This window comes from Chamaea fasciata, unplaced genomic scaffold (genome assembly GCF_029207755.1).
Source record: "Chamaea fasciata isolate MVZ Bird 193981 ecotype frontalis unplaced genomic scaffold, bChaFas1.0.hap1 SCAF_25, whole genome shotgun sequence".
NCBI classification, from domain to species: Eukaryota; Metazoa; Chordata; class Aves; order Passeriformes; family Sylviidae; genus Chamaea; species Chamaea fasciata.
This window is the reverse complement of record NW_027094110.1, coordinates 4191905-4213237: the sequence shown is the minus strand read 5'-3', so window position 1 is coordinate 4213237 and position 21333 is coordinate 4191905. Positions and strand designations below refer to the sequence as shown.

The 21333-nt window shown below is 45.5% G+C and overlaps 1 protein-coding gene across 2 annotated transcripts; it reads left to right on the top strand.

The window, feature by feature from the left end:
- Positions 1–869: 869 nt before the first annotated feature.
- Positions 870–20492, top strand: CSDE1 (cold shock domain containing E1). Of its 2 annotated transcripts, XM_066204011.1 has the most exons (20): positions 871–952; positions 4335–4773; positions 8416–8614; positions 9261–9370; positions 9702–9794; positions 10313–10410; positions 10570–10651; positions 10983–11111; positions 11281–11406; positions 12109–12321; positions 13977–14117; positions 14205–14363; positions 14902–15009; positions 15780–15955; positions 16356–16468; positions 17112–17231; positions 17437–17615; positions 18551–18714; positions 19751–19883; positions 20443–20492. In XM_066204011.1, the coding sequence occupies exons 3-20, from the start codon at positions 8416–8418 to the stop codon at positions 20488–20490; spliced, it is 2391 nt and encodes a 796-aa protein (XP_066060108.1). In that variant the 5' UTR covers positions 871–952; positions 4335–4773; the 3' UTR covers positions 20491–20492. The 2 variants fall into 2 exon arrangements, with proteins under 2 accessions (XP_066060109.1, XP_066060108.1); XM_066204012.1 differs by lacking the exon at positions 9702–9794 and having other exon boundaries at positions 870–952.
- Positions 20493–21333: the final 841 nt, after the last annotated feature.

The window sequence follows — 21333 nt, the reverse complement described above, 5'->3', positions numbered from 1 at the left end:
CCTCCTGGAGCTCTGGCAGCCTCGGGGCCGTGCCCATTCCATGGGGAGCCTGGGCAGTGCCCAGCACCCTCTAGGGAAGAACCTTTCCCTCATCTCCAACCTCAACTCCCCTGGCACAGCTCCACGTTCCCTTTGCTCCTGTCCCATTCTGGATCTGTAACTGGAATCTGTGACTGTAAGTGGCCACTTGTACACGGCTCCTGAGGGCTGCTGGGCACTTTCGGAACTTGCTCCACTTGTGTTGGACACTGGGCCGGAGCTTCAGGACTGGAAATGCTCTGCCCTGTCGGCAAAGCATCTCCCCGCATCCCTCGATGCTTCAGCTCGATGGGAGCTTGAGAGAGCACGGCTCGTGTCTATCCCTCGAGCTCTGCCTGCCCAGCACCAAGGCGTCCCCCCACAGGCTGCGGGTTCCTCAGGGCCTGAAGTGCCCGCTGCCCTGGCCCGGGCCGAGCTCTCCCTCCCTCACTCGGGGTTCTCTCTCTACCCCTCAGCTCTGTGCCCTCTCAGCTGGGGTTTTGCTCTTCCCTCAGCCGGGGCTCTCCCTCTGTCCGCAGCCGGGTGCCATGTCTCCGCTCAGCCGGGATTTTCTCTCTCTCTCCCCTCAGCCGGGGCTCTCTTTCCCCTCACCGGCTTTCTCTCCCCTTCCTCGAGGTGCTCCCTCTCCTCTGCTGGGTTTTCCGTCTCCCCTCAGCCGGTTCTCTCTCCTCAGGCCGCAAGGGGGCGCTGTCCCCCGGGCGCGCGCGCGCTGTCCCCTCACTGTGCCCCCCCCATCCCCTCTGGCGCGTGCCCGCGAGCGCCACCCGCCGGGCTCCGAGCGCGCACGCGCGGCCCCGCCCCTTCCCCCCTCCCCGTTCGCGGGCGGCTCTCGCGAGAGCGCCGTGATTTCTCTCCTACGTGCCGTGCCGTGCTGCTCATGGCGGCGCTGGAGCGGGGGCGCTGAGCTGTTGGGGTGAGTGCGGGCCGGGCGCCGCCGCCACCTCCGCCCGCCCCGGCGGGCTCCGCGCGCCGCGGGACCCTCGCCCGCGCATCTCCGCCCGCACCGGGGCACCGCTCCGGGAGCCCCGCCGGGGTTGCGCGCGGTGTGTGTGTGGGGGGGGGGGGGTGGTTGGGGGGTGCGGCCTACTAGGCCGGCGGTGCGGGGATGGAGCGGCGGCCGCGGGGCGCGGGGTGCGCGCTGCGCTCCGCGGGGCTCCGGGGGCCAAGGCGCCGAGGCCGCGCTGGGACCGGCCGTCCGGGGAGCCGCCGGGGCTTGCGGGCCGCGGCGGGAGGGGGCGGCGCCGCGGGGGCTCCGGGCCCCGGCGGGCGGCGGGGCCGTGCGGGCGGAGGGGCGGCGGCGGCTCCCGGCGTGCCGCGCGCGGCCCCGCCCGGCGCAGCGCGGCCGCGGCCCTTTGTGTGCGGGGAGCGGCCGCCATCGCCCCCCTTTGTGTGCGCGGCGGGCGCTGCCCCCGGCCCGTCCCGCCCGCACGGCCCCGGCGCTGTCACCGGCCCGAGGCGCCCGCCCCCGCGCACGGCGGCCCCGCTGGCCGCGGCCCCGGCGCCGCCCCTCGGCGCGGCCGCCCCTCGCTCCGCCGCCTCCATCTTGGTGCAGCGCAGCCAGCGGGGCCGCGGAGGGACCGGGCCTGGGCGGCTCCGGCGGTCCGGGGCCGCCGCTCCGCTGTCCGCACCGAGACCCGGCGCGGGGCTCGTCTCCGCACCACACACCCCTGAAAAAATCCGGGTATCTCTTTTGACGACTTTTCTGGGGTTTTTCTCCACGCGTTCTTTACGGATGTCCTTGGTGGTTCTTTAATTCTTTTTCCCCCCATATATGTATTTTTTTCCTGGCATGTAAAGGACTTCACTGCTGTGGTGGTGGCTGGTCTCACAGCTGTCACGTACTGGCTAGGGTGCCCGAGAGCCGGTGCTCAGCGCTGCTTTCCAATATCCATCTGAAAAGAGATGGAGGAGCCTGATCTCCACGGATCTGTGTTGTATGTGCACGCTGAAAAGACGAAGTTTTATCTTCGTTAAATTGTACCTCGGTCACCTCACAGAGGGCTGTTTCTGGAAACACGTGCTCTGATGCACAGAATGCACGTCCTTGCAGTTGCTTGTTTTTGTGAAGAAAACGGGAAGCAGAACAATGCTGTCATCGGGCAGGTTCCATGGGAGGCTCTCTAGGTGCTCTCTGCCTGGGAACAGCTTCATGTGACCTGCTGTCATTTAGCAGGATCTGCACATGAAAGACCTCAAGAGCTGGGCCCGGCTCTGCCCTGTCTTTGCGTTCAGCCTTTCAGCTGGAAATGCACAAATGCAGGAGGCACTGAGACTTGGGGGCTGGGCAGCTGCTCAGGGTGTTTACCATTTGGAGGAGTATTTATAGTAGCTGAATTAAAAAGTAAAGAATTTGAGGCAGATGGGCACAGTGAGATTTCTTTTTGCTTGAGTTATGTTTGCTTGATGAGCTTTTTTTTTTTTAATTGATAACTTAAGTGTAGTAAACCCGTCTTGTTATCAGATCAGACTGGGCTTTAATGGAAAGGTTTATGCCTTTGCTTCACGACTGATAAAATTGGCTTTAGTCTTATTTGATCAGATGAAGCATTTTGATTTTTAAATGAAAAAGTGATACATTTCACGGCCAGAAAAATGATAAATGTAATATGATATGAGTTACATCTCTAGGAGAGCTCTAATAATATCGGTCTAATTAAATGGGAGACAAGTACGTGAGAAGATTCCAAGTGTCTGCAGTTCCTGGGATGCAGTGTGCTCATTTGAGAGCTGAAATGCTGCCCCAAAATAACACTGGCCTGAAAGAGATTGTGGTAACAGTTGCCCCAGTGTAATGCTGAGGTGAGGGAAAAGCAGTGATATTGTTATCTTTGCAATAGCTTTGCATCTTCTGATTTATGGTGTTTTAAAATCTCATAGTGCAAACCTTTCACACCAGGTTTGAACAGCCTTCACCCAGTTTATTCAGTCTATTTCACGTGTATTTGATGGTCTGACAGGAAAACTCATTTCAGCTGCAAATTTTCAGTGGAGGCTGAAGGAAATGCGTCAGCTGGGGGAAATCACTGAAATACAAACTCCTGTAAAAGTGGAGAGGAGTTTGCACGTTTGGGGTTCCTGCAATAGCCGCCTTCACTCAGCATTTTTGCTGGGGTGAGAGTTGGAAGTCTCTTTGCATTCAGGTTTCAGTCACTTACACTGACTCTTTCAAATCACCAGAGAGAATTCAAAGCTCAGTGTAAGTTGTGAAATTCACCAATAGGCTTTGTCCATATTTCTTCCCTTTTTGGTGTGGGACTTGTGGAATGGTTTGGGGAAGAGTTGTGCTCTGATGCTTCATACCTTTATATTTCTGCAGAGCTTCCAGTGATCTGTGAGGTCAGAGCTGTGTTGCTTCTCACCTGCTTTTGTCCACAAAAACATCCTCCCTTTTTTTCCCCCTATCTACTGAGTAAGCAATAAACTCCAAACTTGATTTCTTCTCAAGGAAGGCTTCTGTTTTTGTAAGGTTATGTTTTGTGTGGTAGGTGGCAGTTTGCTGGAATTGCTTTTCTCATGAAAAGACAAAGTGGCACTGGAAAACTTTAAGAGGGAATTAACTGCTAACTAATTACTGGTGCAGAAAGGCTTCTCCCTGGTGTTAGCTGCACAAATATCATCACGTGTCATCAACAGTTTGCAAAAACTGTTTCAGAAAGTCCAGAGAATGGCTCTGTGTTATCTTCCATGCAGTGTCTGTACACGTAATTGAGAAGTTTGTTAATTTTTATACAATCCTAAATGTGCTTCAGGTATCAGTAGTCCTTAATCTTTGGAACAGAAGTAATCAGGAAATTTTAATTCCATGTATAAATACATCCTGTTGCTCCTCTGAGGATCTTTGTGAGCAGTTATATAAATGATGGCATAATTTAATAAGCATCCATATAAAGTCATTGATAGGAGGATTAAGGCTTGCTAATGGGTCAAATCCTAATGATCAAAATGAAGTTGTGTTTTAATGGTACACACTGGGACCTTCCCTGAGATGCCCAAGTGTATCTGAAGAGTTCAGGATTGGAAATACACTGGCTTGGAGTCTACCAGTCTTTTATAAAACAAAACTGGAAGTGGGAATGCCAAATACGTCTGTAAAACAGCTTTTGCTAACGTGGATTAAACCTACTGTATTAAGGTAGAGGAAATGCACTTGTTGTTAGTGAGACCTAGAAGTGATGTGTGAGGGGGTTTGGAAGTAGATGGTCTTTAAGGTCCTTTGCAAACCAATCCATTCTGTGATTTGATGAGAATTTCCTTCCAAGTGATGCTTAGTGTGTGTGTCTTTCTCCTTTCTCCAGTATGAAGTGGAACAGAACAGAATTTACCACCTGAAACTGCTGCTTCAAGTTCAGATCAGGAAAAGAATCCAAGTATACCACATTGTAACAACTCAAGACCAAAGAAGAGGCAACTTAACACTGAAGAAGATACAAGGCTTGATCTGAAACAAGAAGTTTGTGCCTACTCAACAGCTTCAAAAGAGCACGTCCCGACGCTGCTATAGTAGTCTTTGTTTTCTCCAGTGCTGTAGTGAAACTGCCCAGGGCAGCAGCACTTGTATTCTCTAGAGCTTGATAGATCACCTTCTTTTGCTATCTTTTTCTTTCTCTTTTTTTGTCTCTCTTCCTTTTGTTCCCTTTTATAAAAGAATAGCAGTCTTCATCCTTAGAAACTTGTGCTGAAACAGAAGAATCGGCAAATACTACTGAAAGTGCAATATTTGAATATCACTGCGAGGTTGGTGCACATGGAGAAAGTTATATCTGTGGTTTTGAACTTGATTCTCACTAAGTTTTTAGGGGGGGGGTTGGTTATGTTTGTTTTGGTTTTTTTTAATAGTTCTTAATAATAAATTCATTCAATAGTGAGGCCCTGGCACGGGGTGCCCAGAGAAGCTGTGGCTGCCCCAGCCCTGGAAGTGCCCAAGGCCAGGCTGGAAAGGGCTTGGAGCAACCTGGGCTGGTGGAAGGTGTCCCTGCCCATGGCAGGAGGTGGAACAGGCTGATCTTTAAGGCCCCTTCCCACCCAAACCGTTCAGGGGTTCCATGACTCTTTGCTGCTATGTTCATTTAGTGTGGTGAGTTCATAGTACCTGCAATGTATTTAACAATACTTATAACCCTTGAGAGCTGATTATTGGTGTTTCTCTCCTAGTAACAGTAGGCTTGTGGTTCCAATCCCTTTTCTCAAATAATTTATCTTTAGTCTGTTAATCTTACAGCACAGGTATTTTTTTCTCTTTCTCTGAATATTTCTTTTGGTAGGGTTAATACTTCATATTCCAGTTTTAAGTTGTAGGAATTTGACAATTATCTGGAAAGGCTGCTGGTACTTTATAGTGTTTTTGTACAGCAAATTTAATGCCACCTGAGGAATCTTTGTTTGTACTGAGGTTGTCAGGCTCTAGAGGACTGATGAGGAGTTCTTTGTGTTGTGCTGCTAATGCTCCTTTAATCTCAGACTGTTCAAACCATGTCATGCAGTGGTAGTCTGAGCAGCAGGTGAAGCACTGTGGCTTTCTAACCCTAAGAGAGGCTATTCTGAGCTGAATTTTAAGCTGGATTCTTGTCATTTTCTCTCCCTGGTGTACCTTTAGTTCATGTTTGAGGCAGGGTGTCTGTTTGTGGCTTCCCTTGTATCGCAGGTGAAGTGACCATTTGGTGACTCACAGAAGCCTTTGGCAGGCTCATTCCAGCTCCCAGAATGGGTTAATGCTCTGGCCTGTAATTCTCCTGGGAGAAGTTATAATAACATATCATTTTCTCTTCCCCCAGCCACCCTACTTGCAGGACCAGTTTATTTTTGAAAAGTATTTCAAACTTTAGGGTAGCTTAAAACACTTCAGCTGTTGTGTTCCCACTAGGACGTTTTCTTGTGTGGAGTGTCCTGGGGTTGCCTTCCTCAAAAGATGAGGATTATTATCTTGGGATGGTGCTGACAGGAACTAGTCAGTAAATCTTAGCAGCTTTATCAAGTGCTTTTTTGTTAAATGCTCAGAGAAATTATGTTCTTCAAACTATAATCCAGTGCATAAAAAATGTGTGACTTGTGGCTTCTGTCCTTTGAGCAGCTTAGGCTGGACAGGAGGGGAAGGAGATCTTTCCTGAGGCAACAGGTACTCCAGAGAGGTGGTGGAACCTCTGTCCTTGGAGGTGTCCAGGACTCAGCTGAACCAAGCCGTGGCTGTTTTGTTGGCAGGAGGCCTTTGAGGAGGGATGGGCTGGAGTTCTCTGTGTGTCTCTAACAGGGTCTTGTTTGTGTTTCATTATTTTCTGGCATGGCAGAAATTGAATATTTCATGACTTGAACATGTTAAGGGTATTGATCTATGCCACTTACTGCAGGTTGTTTGGGTGAGGATAAGAGGGCAGCATTGATTGAACATAAAGAGATTGGTACTAATTTTTAAGGGAAAGAAAAGTGAGATGTAGAGCACGGAAATAAGCAGTGCATGTTAAAGAAATGATATCACAGCAGATTTAGCAGTTCAGTGAATTCTTAGAGAACCTTGGGTGGTAACACTGGGCTGTGGAAGTGCTGTGGGATGGAGACCCTTACACAGTGTCCTGGGATCCTTTGGCCCCCTCAAATTACTCACCCACCTTCTGTCATTTGTGTTTTTCTACATCTACCCCATGTGGGTCTGAACCAGAAGGGGGGAGAAGACCTCCTCCTCTTGGAGGTAAAATGCTGTCAATCTTTACTTTGTGTGCTTGTTTCCAATTTATTTTTTAATGTCAGTCTCCAAGACCAAAGATTTCTGCCCTAGAACTTCACAGCAGGTGCTTTTTTGTGCTCTTTGATCATTTTTAAACTGATTTCCAAACAGCAGAATAAGAATGCTGTGCCTTCTAATGCATTGAGTAACTCACTGGCTGTGTTAGAGTGAGAAACATGACCCTTTTACAAGTTGCTCAGGTGTCTTTTATCTCCACTAAACACATTGCTGAGTAATTTTTAATCTCTCTGCTTGTTGCAACAAGAAAGCAGAGAACGGATAAGATCTCACTCTGTTTCCAAATTAAAACCTCTGGAAACTAACAAATAATCCTGTGTATTTTAAAATGTATATTGACTGTTTGGAGGGAAGAGGGTTGCTTCAGTTGTCTCTCTTGAATTGTAGTGTTTAGTGAGGTGTAATATATTTCATCTGATTTAATTACTAACCTGTAAGTCCAAGGGCCCTGCTTAAAAAGGAGACTTGTACATCAAAAAAGCCAATGAGTTGGTAAAGGAATTGGGAATGTTTCAAGGGTGAATCTGTGACTTAAAAAGAAAAAAACACCCCATAGCATAAAATGTTTTAATAGATGTCAGTTAATTTAGCAGTTCATTACACCTTTAGTGCTATTTTCCAATTTTCAGTCTTTCTAGCACTTGAGCTTCTATGCCACAGGAATGTTAAATTCTGATTATTAATTCCATAACTGTGCAAAACTGTTTAATTACTTAATACCACTTTTTAGTATGAAAGACTGAACACATGAACTAGGGAGAAACTATGCAGGGATTTGAACCTAATTGTGTTGATTCAGAACTGTTGCATTTCCCTAATCACCTGTTTAATTTGGAAGAGCAGATACTTCAGATATTTTCAGGCTCTGGTGTGAGGCAGTGAATGTGGGAGTACTTTGAGGTGTAATACTTAAAAAATGCCAGAAATCTGTTTTGTTCTAAGCAAGCTTTGTTTTGGTGTTACAATCCTGGCTTGTTTTATAAATGTGTTGCCTGTATAAATTTTAAGGATTACCACGTTAAAAAAGCTCAGCTCTTTTGGTGGTTTTACTCTGTTTTAAGAACAGAGTAAAACTTAAATTTTAGGACTGTGTCAGTAACTTACACAAGCTGTTTGTGTTGATGCCTTGGGAAGGCTGACCTGAAACACATACTGGACAGAGCTAGAGAATAAAGCAGGTGTCTATTGAAAAGCCTTTAGGATGCATCTTGGGAGGACAGGGCCTGACCAGGGCTCCACCCAAGGTGGACTAAGAGTGGTCACAAAATGGACAAACAGTCATGATATCTTACATTTTTTACAAGTTTTGGTCCATTTGCGTATTGGGGTTTAATTGTCCAACTACAGCTTCAGGTTGTGAGGTCCCATCCTTCTTGTTCCTCCCTTCAGTCCACCCTTGTTTGTGCTTTTTGGGCTGAAAGTTGTCCTTGGTCTCCAGCAGGAAAAGGATTTGTTTTGTGTCCCTGCTCTGTGCAGAGCAGAGTGACACTGATTGTGAGGCTCAGAACTGCACCCCTGGGCAGCCAGAATCTGAAATACATCAAAGCTCAAACTTCAGGCATCACTGTTACCGTGTTGTGAGGATGTGAAGGGAGGAAGCTGATGCTCAGTGTTGTTCTCTGCCTGTGCTTTGTGTGGCCCAGATGAGCTTTGATCCAAACCTGCTCCACAACAATGGACACAACGGGTACCCCAACGGTACTTCGGCTGCGCTGCGCGAGACCGGCGTCATCGAGAAGCTGCTGACCTCGTACGGCTTCATCCAGTGCTCCGAGCGGCAGGCCCGGCTCTTCTTCCACTGCTCCCAGTACAACGGCAACCTGCAGGAGCTCAAAGTAGGAGGTACCTGAGCTTTGCCACCAGCACCAGCCTCTGTCACTTGTCAGAAATTGCCCTCTGCTGCTTCTGGGGCTAAACCCCAGTGAGCAATTCGCTGCTCCTGGCGGGAGCCCTTCGCAGCGCTTTGTGGTACAAACTGCTGTGGAAAAGGAAAAGGTGCAGTGTTAGGTCAGACTTGTCTAGCTGAGATGGAGGCAAGTGCTCAGACTGCAGGAGAATTTACCTCTTGTGCTCCCTATTTCTTTGTTTTGAATTAGTTTGAGGATGGCCAAGTGTTTTTCAGCATGAGGAGGCTGCAGCTTCATGCTAATAAATTTCCGTGAGAGTGAAGTTTCTAAGCTGCTTCGTGGCCTTTGTTGTGTTGTCTGAACTTCAGTGTGGAGTCTGCTGTGCAGCAAGCAAGGCAGGGGGAGGGAATTGCTGTGGAATTGCACCAGAATAGTTCATTGGCAACAGGAGATAATAAGCAGAATAACCAGAAAATTTTTGCAGATCATGTGTCCTTACTTGGTTACAAAAGGACCTGAGTTCTACTTGATTGTGTTTGGCTACAAGCAGTGAATTAAATTCAGTCATTCGGTGATTTTTGTAAAAATCCCCAATCCCAGACAGAGCTCTGACAGCATTGCAATGTTTGATTGTCTTGCAGATGATGTTGAGTTTGAAGTGTCTTCTGATCGCCGAACTGGAAAACCCATTGCTATTAAACTGGTGAAGATAAAGCCAGAAATATTACCTGAAGAACGAATAAATGGACAAGTTAGTGCCTATTTTCTATACCTGCATCATTTCCATCCTTTAGGTTAATTTAGCATGGATATTAACTACCTTCAGTACAGTTACACTGAAATATATTTCAGTGTGCTCTGGTAAAAATTCAGAGGTTCACTTTCCTCTGACTCAGTTCAGCCTCTTACTTGGCTCCAAACACTTCTTAGAGCCAAGAGGGGTTCTGTGAGATTGAAAAGTTGCAGTGTGGCATTCCCTGCTGAGTATGTAGTAGAGGATACTGAGATTCATTTTATGTACAACAATGCCACTCCTGAAATGACTAGCAATGGATTTTTTTTTTTTTTTTTTTGACTGGTAGGTTGTGTGTGCTGTTCCTCACAATTTAGAGAGTAAATCTCCTGCTGCCCCGGGTCAAAGTCCAACAGGGAGTGTTTGCTACGAACGTAATGGGGTAAAGCTTGCGTATTTTACTTGAACTCTTCACTGATCCATCACTGTGGTCTATGAGAAAAAAAAAAAAAACAACAACAAAAAAAGCAGTTTAATGTAGGCAATTGACACTGCACTGAACTGTGCAGGTTTTGGCCAAAAAAAAAAAAAAAAGCATGCTTTGGTAATTGCTACAAAAAATGTTATTTAGACAGTTTGCTTGCTTATGTCTGTGGAGAACTTCCTAGAGCCAAATAGATGTTCTCTTTTAAACTTGATGAAGTTCATGTATCCTTATCTTGAATTTTAACGTTTAGAAATTGGCCTTTAAAGATGGTCATGTATAAAACCTTTCAAGTTAAGCTGCTTGTTACGTACTCACCAAAACAGCACGATGGAAAAAGAATGTTTTGCATGCCGTGTTTATTATTGTCGATTTTCTCACTAAATTAAGCAGATGTTGTTATTAAAATTGTGGTAATCTTTCTTTGAAACAACTATTCTGCAAATAGAGTAATTTTAGTTAATGTTAATTTACAGGAAGTATTTTACCTGACTTACACCCCGGAAGATGTTGAAGGAAATGTACAGCTGGAAACAGGAGATAAAATAAACTTTATAATTGATACAAATAAACAGTAAGTTGGTATTGCTTTTCTGGCTTCGTGTTTTGTTTTAGTAATCAGTCAGAATTTATACCTATTCCAAGAACTATTACATGAAATACAATCTTAATTATTGTTTCAGTATTGAATTTACAGGTTGTTTGTTTTGTTTTGTTTTGTTTTTTTCTCTAGTACTGGTGCTGTAAGTGCTCGTAACATTATGCTATTAAAAAAGAAACAAGCCCGCTGTCAAGGAGTAGTCTGTGCCATGAAAGTAAGTGATTTTAAGTTTCATTTGAAAATGAAATGCTGTTTTGAAGAGTGCTGTTCAAAGTAATATTTAAGTTGTTAACAGCTTGGGCTGTGGGTGTAAATTGTGCGAACTGGTTTAAACAGCTCATCTTTGATGCTGTTGCTCTTCTTAACAAAGAAAATTCCATTTATTTCTTTTTATATATTTCTTGTGGCAGTCAGCTGTGTACACCTGTGAGTGCTGTGCTGGGATTCAGTCTGTTTTGTGTTTAACAGAACCTGTCAAATGATTTATTGGTGTGTTCCAATAATGGACAATTAAGCACTTTTTTTTTTTTTTTTTCTGTTCACAGGAAGCCTTTGGATTTATTGAGAGAGGTGATGTCGTGAAGGAGATATTCTTTCATTATAGTGAATTTAAAGGTGACCTAGAAACCTTACAGCCTGGTGATGATGTGGAGTTTACAATCAAAGACAGAAATGTAAGACGAAATCCAGTAAAACGGAAGCCAAGGTCCTGGGGAATAACCGCACAGCTCTCTGCTTTCCCCAGCTTTAAAAAAGGGGGGAGGAGGTTCTTTGAGGTTCACTGGGAAATGTCTGTTACTTTCTCTCTTTTCTTTGTGTGTTTGACTGATTTTGTGCTCTTAGGGTAAAGAAGTTGCAACAGATGTTAGACTGCTGCCTCAAGGAACTGTCATTTTTGAAGATATCAGCATTGAACATTTTGAAGGAACTGTAACCAAAGTAATTCCAAAAGTACCCAGCAAAAACCAGGTGAGTTTCAGTAGTTAAATAAATTTGTGTATTCCTGGTTTGATTGTATTGAATTCCAGTCAAACAGTTGTTCCCCTTTCCCAGTACCTGTTTGCTGCATGAGCATCATGTCAGAGTAAAGATTTACTCCTTTTCTTAATTTCACATCCAAAGAGGAAGAGTTAGGGTGGTGGTACATGATGGAGTGTGTGTTTTCTTTAATGCTTCAAATACTTGCTATAAATTTTTATTGGGTTAGGATGTATCCTTAAAGCAAAAAACATGAGAAAAATTTCTGGGATAAGCCAGATCTCTGGATTCTTGTGAGCATTAGCAGTTAATGAGGCTTTTGGGCTGTAATGTTTGTTTGACTTGGAGGAGTGTTCATGAACGCTTCCACCAAGGTTCTAGGTGAGTCTCTGTTAGTGTGGGAAGGTTTGGGGTGTTTTGAAGACTTAATAAGGAAGAACTTGCCTTTTAGAAGTGTTGTGAGTATGGTTATAAACTTCATTCTTGAAATAGAGAGAATTCCTTCAGCAGGACATGGCTGGGACTTAAAAAACCTTCAAGCCAACCAAGAGCTCCAAAAGCCACCTTGCATTGGGCAAGTTCCAGATGAGGAGTGGTGGAAGTGGAGCAGGGCCTGAGTCCAGCAGGATTTGGCAGGAGCCCTTGTACTGTTGGCAGCTGAACTCAGCTTTCCCTTGGCTTTTCTGTCCCCAGAGTGATCCATTACCCGGCCGCATCAAAGTGGACTTTGTGATTCCTAAGGAGCTTCCCTTTGGAGACAAGGACACAAAATCCAAGGTGACCCTGCTGGAGAGCGACCACGTTCGGTTCAACATTTCCACGGACAGGCGCGACAAGCTGGAACGCGCCACCAACATTGAGGTTCTCCCCAACACTTTCCAGTTTACTAATGAAACCAGAGAAATGGCAAGTATCCATCTCTAAATATTTCCAGTTCTTGAGGGAAGGTGGAAGTAAAACATGAGTTGGGGGCTGTCTGCAATAAATACAAAAATCACTCGTGTCTTCCGTTGCCTGCTCTGAAATCCAGCTCTCGCACCTGCAGCGAGAAAGTAGAAAATTCAGAATTAATGCTCTGCATCTTTGCCTTAAAAGAATGGAATCTTAACTATTTTTTAACATTTAAATGAAATTATATTAGGAAATTACACCTTAACTGGCCCTCTTGGATGGGATTGCTGGCTAGTTGTAGCAGACAGAAGTAATGTAGTCTTGAACTGGCAGCTTAAAATTCACATACTTGTGTCTAAAGAGGTAACTACTCATCTTCCTTAGGGAAACTGGAACACCCTGGGGCTACCCTGGTTCAGGTAGTGAAAAGTATGAATAATTGGAGGAGGGACTGTGAGCAGCTTTTGTATTTCGAGTTCTTTGGCCAATCTCTATCTGAGGGTCGGGCAGAAGGATGGTAAAGAGCAGAGTTCTCCCAGTACAAGAAACTCTTTGTGGATTACAGGGACTAAGATGGATGTGCTAATGAGTATTACAGAATATCTTTCATTCCTGTAACTTGGAATGTTGGTTCTGTTCCAACTAGACTGTAGCTTTGCTTTGCTTTGCAATTTGGAGTTCGGTTACAGTGTTGTCACATGAGTGTGCTGTGAATTATTGTCCCTTGGCTTTAAAAAAACCCTGAGTTTCGATTTCATCCTTTGAGATGTGGGATTTCTATCCTATAGACTTCTTGTATTTGTGCTCTGGCTGCATACACCTGCCTGAGTTGAGCTGTCATGGGGGTGATAAGTGCTGGCAGCTTCCAGGAAGGTTGATTGGATTGCTGGGGTTTGTGAAAGCTGTTTTAGGAGAAGAATGTTCCTAAAGCTGGAAGGTACCATTGTACTGTCTCTAAGATCCTCTAAGCTTGTCCTGAGACTTGCTAAACTCTGTATTAACAGGGTTGAAGGCAATATGTTAATGAATTCTACCTTAATTCTGACAGGATCTGGTACTAGGCTTTGGGTTTTTGTCAGTATGTTGTGTTTATCACTCAGCATTCCATTTCTAGTGGTTATCAGGAAGGCCACTAAACTCCTGTGCCACGTGGGAGTGCATTCCCATAACACACCCACGGGTATGGGAGTCTTGTTTAACAGCTTCTCTAATTCCTTCATTTGTGACTGGAAATCTGATGGTTTGTCTCTTAAACTTTCCTCTGAACACTGATTTTATTTCCTGTTTTTTAGATGGTTGTACATTTAGTGTGTGTTTGTATGTTTTACATGCTCCTATAGGAGTTACGGTGTTTGTTGAGCTGCCCCCTCTGTTCCCTGTGTTGTGGTACTGGCAGGGTCTTTAACTTCAGTCCTTGGTAGTGGCTTAAGTGAATATTCTCCACTTCCCTCTTCATCATGAGTTAACTTCAGGAATGAGGTGGGAAGAACTTGCCTGCATTTCAGGTTGAGCAGGGCCATGAGCACCGGGGTTTGCAAGGAAGGACATTGCTTGAACCAAGTGTTTTCCCAGGATTCAGGCCCTCCTGCCAGCTCCCGACACGTGGAGCAGCTGCAGATGGATGCCACATACCAGGGATTGAACTGTAATTGTTGATTTGGCTGTTGCAGGGTGTGATTGCAGCAATGAGGGATGGCTTTGGCTTCATTAAGTGTGTGGACAGGGATGCTCGGATGTTCTTCCACTTCAGTGAGATCATGGATGGAAATCAGCTCCATATTTCTGATGAAGTAGAGTTCACCGTCGTTCCTGTAAGTGGGATTAAAACTCCTATAAAATCTCAGCGTTTAAAGAAATGATGCACAGTCTGTCTGTAACCTGATGGATTTCTTCCCCAGGATATGCTGTCTGCCCAAAGGAACCATGCCATAAGGATTAAAAAGCTTCCCAAGGGCACAGTTTCCTTCCACACCCAGTCAGAACATCGCTTTGTGGGCACTATAGACAAAGAAGCCACTCCAGCCAAAGCCACTAGCCCAAATAAAGGCAAAGAGAAGGTAATGCTGCTCTTCTGCTTGTGAATATCTTCTGCCATTGCAGACGGAGGCTGCTTCCTTAAAATCTCTAATTCAGCTGCGTTTGGAGCACTCTTCATTCTGTATAGATGTGAACTAGAGTCAGTAAAAACCAACTGCTCTGAACAAGATAATAAAAGTATTGTTAATAGTCATTAATGATTGTATTTTGTTGAGGATAATTTCCAGGAACTTGATGGGGAGTTTTTCTACCTCCCACTACATAAGATTCTAGATAGAATTATTTAAGATTAAGTTTCATGGAGGGAATCTCTTACTGTTTTGTTCTGCTGTTTTAAACAATGCAAGAATACTTAAAAGTTCCAATAAATACTTCCTGGAACAGGTGGCAATACTTTCATTGCCTTTTAAAATACAGACTGGTATCATTTAAAGCTCCTTTCTCAGAGTTTGGTTGTGGTTTTGAGCACTGAGAGTCTAATGAGCTGTGCTTGAACTGTGTGTAGGAAACTCTTCATAAAGAGACACTGATTGCTGAATTCTGACCTCTTGTTTTCAGGAAGCTGAGGATGGAATAATTGTGTATGATGACTGTGGAGTAAAACTGACCATTCCTTACCAGGCCAAGGATGTGGAAGGATCTACTAATCCCCAGCTAGGAGATAAGGTAAGAGAATTAAGTGTTCTATTGGGAAATGCTGTTCTGGGCACTGTGGGGTGTAAGCTCCTCTTTGCCTCTACTTGGAACAAATGGAGGACAAGGCATGTGTGTCTTATCACCTGCAATGTTGTGTTTAAATGAGTCAATCTTCTGTAAGTAAAAAATATCCTCCAACCTGGTGGGATATAGATGGAAATAGTGTCTTACAGTGTAAATGATGCTTTTTAAACAAAGAATTTTTATCACTAAGTGGACACTGCTTGTCGAGAGGTAGTTAATTAGCAGAGAGACTGAGATTGGATATTGAAAAGGGCGAATATTCCCTCATGAAGATATTAGCCTGAGAGACAGTGGAAAGGGAAAAAACTTGGAGATTGAGAAGAGCAACAAAATCCTCAGGAGCCATTCTAGTTACTGGTTATTGTCTCTAAAAACCGAAATGAGTGAAGCGAGGCACATCCCAGTGTGAGCAGTGTAGGGAAAGGAGGTGATCCCCAGGGAGAGAAAGGCTCTCATGTTTCAGGGGTGAAAAGCTGAGTGCTGAAGGCTGGCTTGCCTTGCAGGTACCCCAGGTGTGGTGCAGCTCCCTGAAATGTAGGAAATGTCAGTGACTGACGTGGTCATGGGAAAGTAGTGACTAGAAAATGACTTTCCTGCACAGCCCAGGTGTTGCTGCAGAGCTGCACGGCTTCAAAATTAATTTGTTTTATTTTTGTTGATGGTTGTGGTTTTCTTTGCATGTTTCTATCTGGTATTGACCCCCGTGTCTCCCTCAGGTTGAGTTCTGTGTGTGTGAAGTGAAGAGAACCGGGCTGCAGACGGCTGTTTCTGTCAGGATGCTGGGACGCAACTACAGCTCCAAGAGGCTCTTGGGATATGTGGCAGCCCTGAAAGATAACTTTGGGTTTATTGAAACAGCCAATCATGATAAGGAGATCTTCTTCCACTACAGGTGAATGGCAGTTTTATTATTTGATTGCGTGTCTGTTTGGGGGGAGTGGGAGGGCTCAGAGTTTTGTTGGTTTGAATGTTAAATCCATTTGCACTTTACACACACACAGAATATATATATATTTATATATATAAGTAGGTATCTACAGTTTTATTTATCATCTCTGCTGGACTGGTTCAGGCTTTTCTGTTAGTCAGCTGTGCTGGTGTTCTGTGCCTCTAATTCCCAGGCCAAGAAATCCAGTTTTGTTACGTATTTGAAATGCTCACTTTCCTCAATGGAGATTCCTTGTGAAGTGAGGAGGGATTTAAATAATTTCCAATAACTGATGTGGATGTTGGGTGAGCATCACTATTGCCATGTAAATAAAAGAGAACTGTTTATCATTCTGTTCCTGTAGTGAATATTGTGGTGATATCGATAGCCTGGAACTTGGAGACACTGTGGAATACAGCTTGTCAAAAGGCAAAGGAAACAAAGTTAGTGCAGAGAAAGTAAACAAAACACATGCAGGTAAGGCTGTACCTGGTGCTTTCTGCCTGCAGGGGTCTTGGCATGTGCTGAGGGGTGAAGTTTGTTCATGATCCATTTACAGTTGGAGCTGAGAGCAAGAAGATGCTCAGTGTGGGGTGGTCGCTGGTTCCCTGAAAGCTGCTGCCTGTGTTTGCAGAGAGCAGGCAAGCACAGGCCAGCAGTTGTGGGCACAGCAGCAGCTCTGTGGAGCTTTAGTGTCCTCAGCCCTCCTCACTTGGGGGTTATAAGGAGAGTCTGAGTGGCGGAACTGGCCAGATCAGTACCTGCACTCACTGTGCTGTACCTCACAGGGGAAAGGTGGCAGGAGCAGGGCAGATGGGAGAGGGTATTAAGGACTTGGTGGTGGAGGGAATGCATACTTTAGGATTGTTGGATGATTAATATGAGTAGGGAATGCAGTGAAAGAAGTGAAACACTTTGATTTGCTTTTCAAGCTTCATGACCTTAAGTTTCTTGAGGAAAATTTTTTTACTTCTGTGTATGATATGTCAGTGTGATTTTGATAAAGTGTCGTGCAGTGCAAAATGTTGAGTCCTGGTCAATCTGAATCACTTATTTAAATCAGTTTTAAAATAAACTGTGATTAAAACATCCTATTCTTCTATTCTCTGTCTCTTTTCAGTGAATGGTATCACTGAAGAAGCTGATCCAACTGTTTACTCTGGTAAAGTAATTCGTCCCTTGAGGAGTGTAGATCCCACACAGACAGAGTACCAGGGCATGATTGAAGTCATGGAGGATGGTAAGATTGCTTCTCTGTAATTAAGTGGTTTTTTTCCCAAGTGCACAAGTGGAATGCACTGTAAATAGAGCTCTTGAAGATTTTACTGACACTACAAACTGTATCCACACTGCTAAGCTGACTGTAAAAGCAGCATTTGTAACATTGGAGCTCTGAAATCAGGTGGCAGAGGCCTCTCAGTTCTGTCTCATACTTTCCCCCTTAGGTGAGATGAAAGGAGAGGTCTATCCCTTTGGAATTGTTGGCATGGCAAACAAAGGTGACTGTCTGCAGAAGGGGGAGACAGTAAAGTTCCAGCTGTGTGTGCTGGGTCAGAACGGGCAGACCATGGCTGTGAACATCACCCCGTTCCGCAGGGCCACCGTGGAGTGCGTCAAGGACCAGGTGAGGGGCACTGAGCACCAGGGCCATGGGGATGGGGAAGAGCTGCTCCAGCTGCCACAGAGCAGCTGAGAACTACATCAGCACTGGAATTCTGGCAGTTGTGCCCCAACAGATTGCTCTGGACTCCAGCTCTAGGGAGCAGGTGTGGTAACCCAGGTTATGCCAGACTCTGGTGTGATTTAAGGTGAGCTAAGAGCCTGGTTTGGTGCTGAACCATCAGAACTGCTGGGCAGCAGATAATTCTGAAGATTTGGGTTTGAGATATCCTAGAAATTGCTCTAACTGGTTTCTGCTGCACCAGAGTATCTAAAAAAATGTTCAGAAAAACTAAACATGCACATACTTGCTTCTGGAAGGAGCTTCTTCACAGCATGAAGCAGTCAGTGATTACAGCTCACCTGATCTTTGCCCTTGTTGCATCTTGGAATGATTAAAAAGTTAAATGCTGCAAATGCTTTCTGTTTTCACAGATACTGTGCAGCACTAATCTCCAGTCATTTATGGAGAGGCTGGATGAGTATTCCTGGCTTATACATGAGTAGAATGAAAAATAGAAATAAATGGCTTCTAATCCCAGTGACAGGCTGAAAAATGGAGTGGTTGCTGATGTGTAACTTCAGGGTGGAGTCTCAGAGCTTGGGGCACTGCTCTTCTCCGTTTAATACAGCTGCCAGGATTTGGGGGCAGTTTTCAGAACTCATTCTATAGACTTTAGGATTTAAATTTACAATGCCAGGAGGAGTGCCTGGATTTCCAGAAGTGTTGTTTCCAGACAGAATGTTCTGATCACTTCAGAAATTGGATTTCCACTTCTATTAGGCACCACAGTTTTGAAGTTTTATTTAAAAGTAGTTAAACTACAGTGATGAGTAAGTTTTACTTCATCTGTCTGGCTGCAGAGCAAATCAATAACCTTGTGATGTGTTGCTTTTCAGTTTGGTTTCATTAACTATGAAGTTGGTGACAGCAAAAAGCTCTTCTTCCATGTCAAAGAAGTCCAGGATGGTGTGGAGCTCCAGGCTGGGGATGAAGTGGAGTTCTCTGTAATCCTGAACCAGCGCACAGGAAAATGCAGTGCCTGTAACGTGTGGCGTGTCTGGTGAGGCTTGGGGACTGAAGGGATTGACCCTGGCACGGTGTCTGCGCCCCAGCAGGGCCCTGCAGGCTGGGCCTGCCTGAGCTGGGTGTTCCTGGAACAGGAGCTCTGGGTTCTAGCTGGCTGCAGGGGGAGCCGCACCTGAAAGCTCCCAGCTCTTCCTAATTACAGATGGCTTGTTCTTTTTAACCTATTCTTACACTCCCCCTCTAGCAGGAATTTGGATACAGCCTTGCCAGTAGAAGTTAATGATAAGGAAACTGATGGCTTTGCTGTGTAGGTGCTGGCCTCTGGCCAGCAGACTCCACAGTGCTGCCACCTCTTTCTTGAAGAGCAGCTTTAATTTTTAAATAGAAAACTCGTGTTTTAGAGACTCTTCTTTTTGGCATGGTATTTTTTACAAGAGATGGGTTTGGGGCTTTTTTAACTATATACACTTGAAGAAAAGTGTATCATTTGTATTTTGTTTGAGCTTGAGATAGCACTTCAGCAGTAACAGCAAGCTAATGTTTTTGTCTCAAAATTCTGTGTTCCCATCGTCTTCAGAGATGTTAATGCTCTGCTATGATATGCAGGCAACTTGCAAACGTTTATTATTGCAGTTAAATTACAGAGTCACTGAATGGGTTGGTTTGGAAGGGAACTTAAAAAACCATCTCAAAGAGGGACACCTGCCACTATCCCCGCTTGACCCAAGCCCCATCCAGCCTGGCCTTGGACACTTCCAGGGATCCAGGGGCAGCCACAGCTTCTCTGGGCAGTAGAAATGTGGGAAACACTGGTTAGGTGTGCATGAGAGTAAATACAAGACCTCTGCTCCATAAAGAACACCCTTTGGAGAGCGCTGAGCTCCTTAGTGCAGAGTCCGGTGTGGACAGCAAGGTTTGGGTCAGGGCCAGGCCATCGTGGGTCTGCCATCACACAGCATCACTTCTGCAGCCTGTGACTGCTCTCAGTGACTGTGCCCAAGGCCTGTGAGAGCCTAGGGTGCCTTGCCCAGCTCGGGGGGTCACCCTGCCCTGTGTGTGCTCTGTTGCAGCGAAGGCGCCAAGGCCGTGGCTGCTCCGCGTCCCGATAGACTCGTGAACCGCCTAAAGAGCATCAACCTGGACGACGCCAACGCCCCGCGGCTCACGGTGCTCCGCCAGCCCCGCGGCCCCGACAACTCAAAGGTACTGACACGGGGCAGGGCTGCTGGCCTGCGAGCACAGCCCTGCTGCCTCTGTCGGCACCTTGGTGTCTGCTGCTCTTGTGCAGTGAGCTCTGCTGTGGGAGGGTGGGTTGTGTTTGTGCACAGTGCTGTGCCCCGTGTCATGCTGTGCTTTCAGAGGAGCACGCAGGAGAGAAGCAACCCGCTGCTGCCTGTGATGGAGCCTGTTCTTTTATAAACCTCAGAGGTAGCAAGTGAAGTCCATTTACCTGGACGTGGCTTTCACACAACATTCGGCCACTTCTTGATAAGCAGGAGAAAAGTGTCTGGAATCTCTGTGGTGTTTTGGACTACAAAGAACACCCCACGGAACCTGTTCTGTTGCTGCTTCTGTTTCTGAAAACAAACATGACTAATTAGAAAGGTGCTGCTTGGGTGGAACAGACCGGGCTCTGCCTCAAAGCCCAGTGGCAGTGCCAGGTTCACAGTTGGACTTGATGATCTTAAAGCCCTTCTCCAGTCTAAATGATTTCATGACTGTGTGATGCTGGAGCTCAAAGTTTGTTCTGTTTTCCTTGCAGGGATTTGGTGCAGAGAGAAAGATCCGCCAGGCTGGTGTTATAGACTGATCCCAACCCCACGGCGACGTTGGGCCGCGCGGTGGGGCTGGCGAAGGGTACTGAATATCTCCCTGTTCACCCCTTCCTCCAAATTCTCAGAAGCTATTCCACCAGTTTTAACACCTTCTCATGTTATGTTTAAAATTAAATTTACGAAACCATTTTAAATTTCTGCACAGTTGCATTCTGGAGAACTTTAAGGTGGCGCCTTATAGTATCACATTTTAGAAGCTTGTTTTGAATGGTGCATTTAACGCAACTGGTAACTGCAATCTCCATTGCCTCTGTGAGTAAACATAGACAGCTCTGCTCGGGCAGACCTTGTGGAATTCTGCACTACAGTTATTATGCTTTATCCTTGTTTTTGGCCAAGGTTTGTTATGCCTTAGTGCTCAGTTGCATTATCTTCCTTCCCGAGTGGAAGGAAAGACTCACTTAAGCTCACTCTGCTCAAATTCTGAGGACCATGTGAGGGTGGAATAAGTTCAGTTTCTATCAGATCTCCACCAACATTCAGATACCTGGAGTTGATGGCCAAATGTTACAGTGTTTTCCTAGTTCATTTAACTTGACTCCTTTAGCCAGTCCTTAGAACTCAGTGCAAGTCTCTCCCAGGGTCGGTGGATTTTGTAGTGTTCTGGAACACAGTGCAGAATTTCATAAGGCTGAGGTGTGCCATCAGTGTGGTAATTTAAATATATTTAAAACAATGCACAAATCTGCTGCTGCTTAGAACACTGCAGCTTCTAAACCCAGTTTCTTTTACTGATTTAAATTTAAAAAAGAAAGAAGTTGTGCCTGAAGTGGATACATTTTTTTTGTTCTTTTTGCAGCCGGCACCCAGTGTACTGT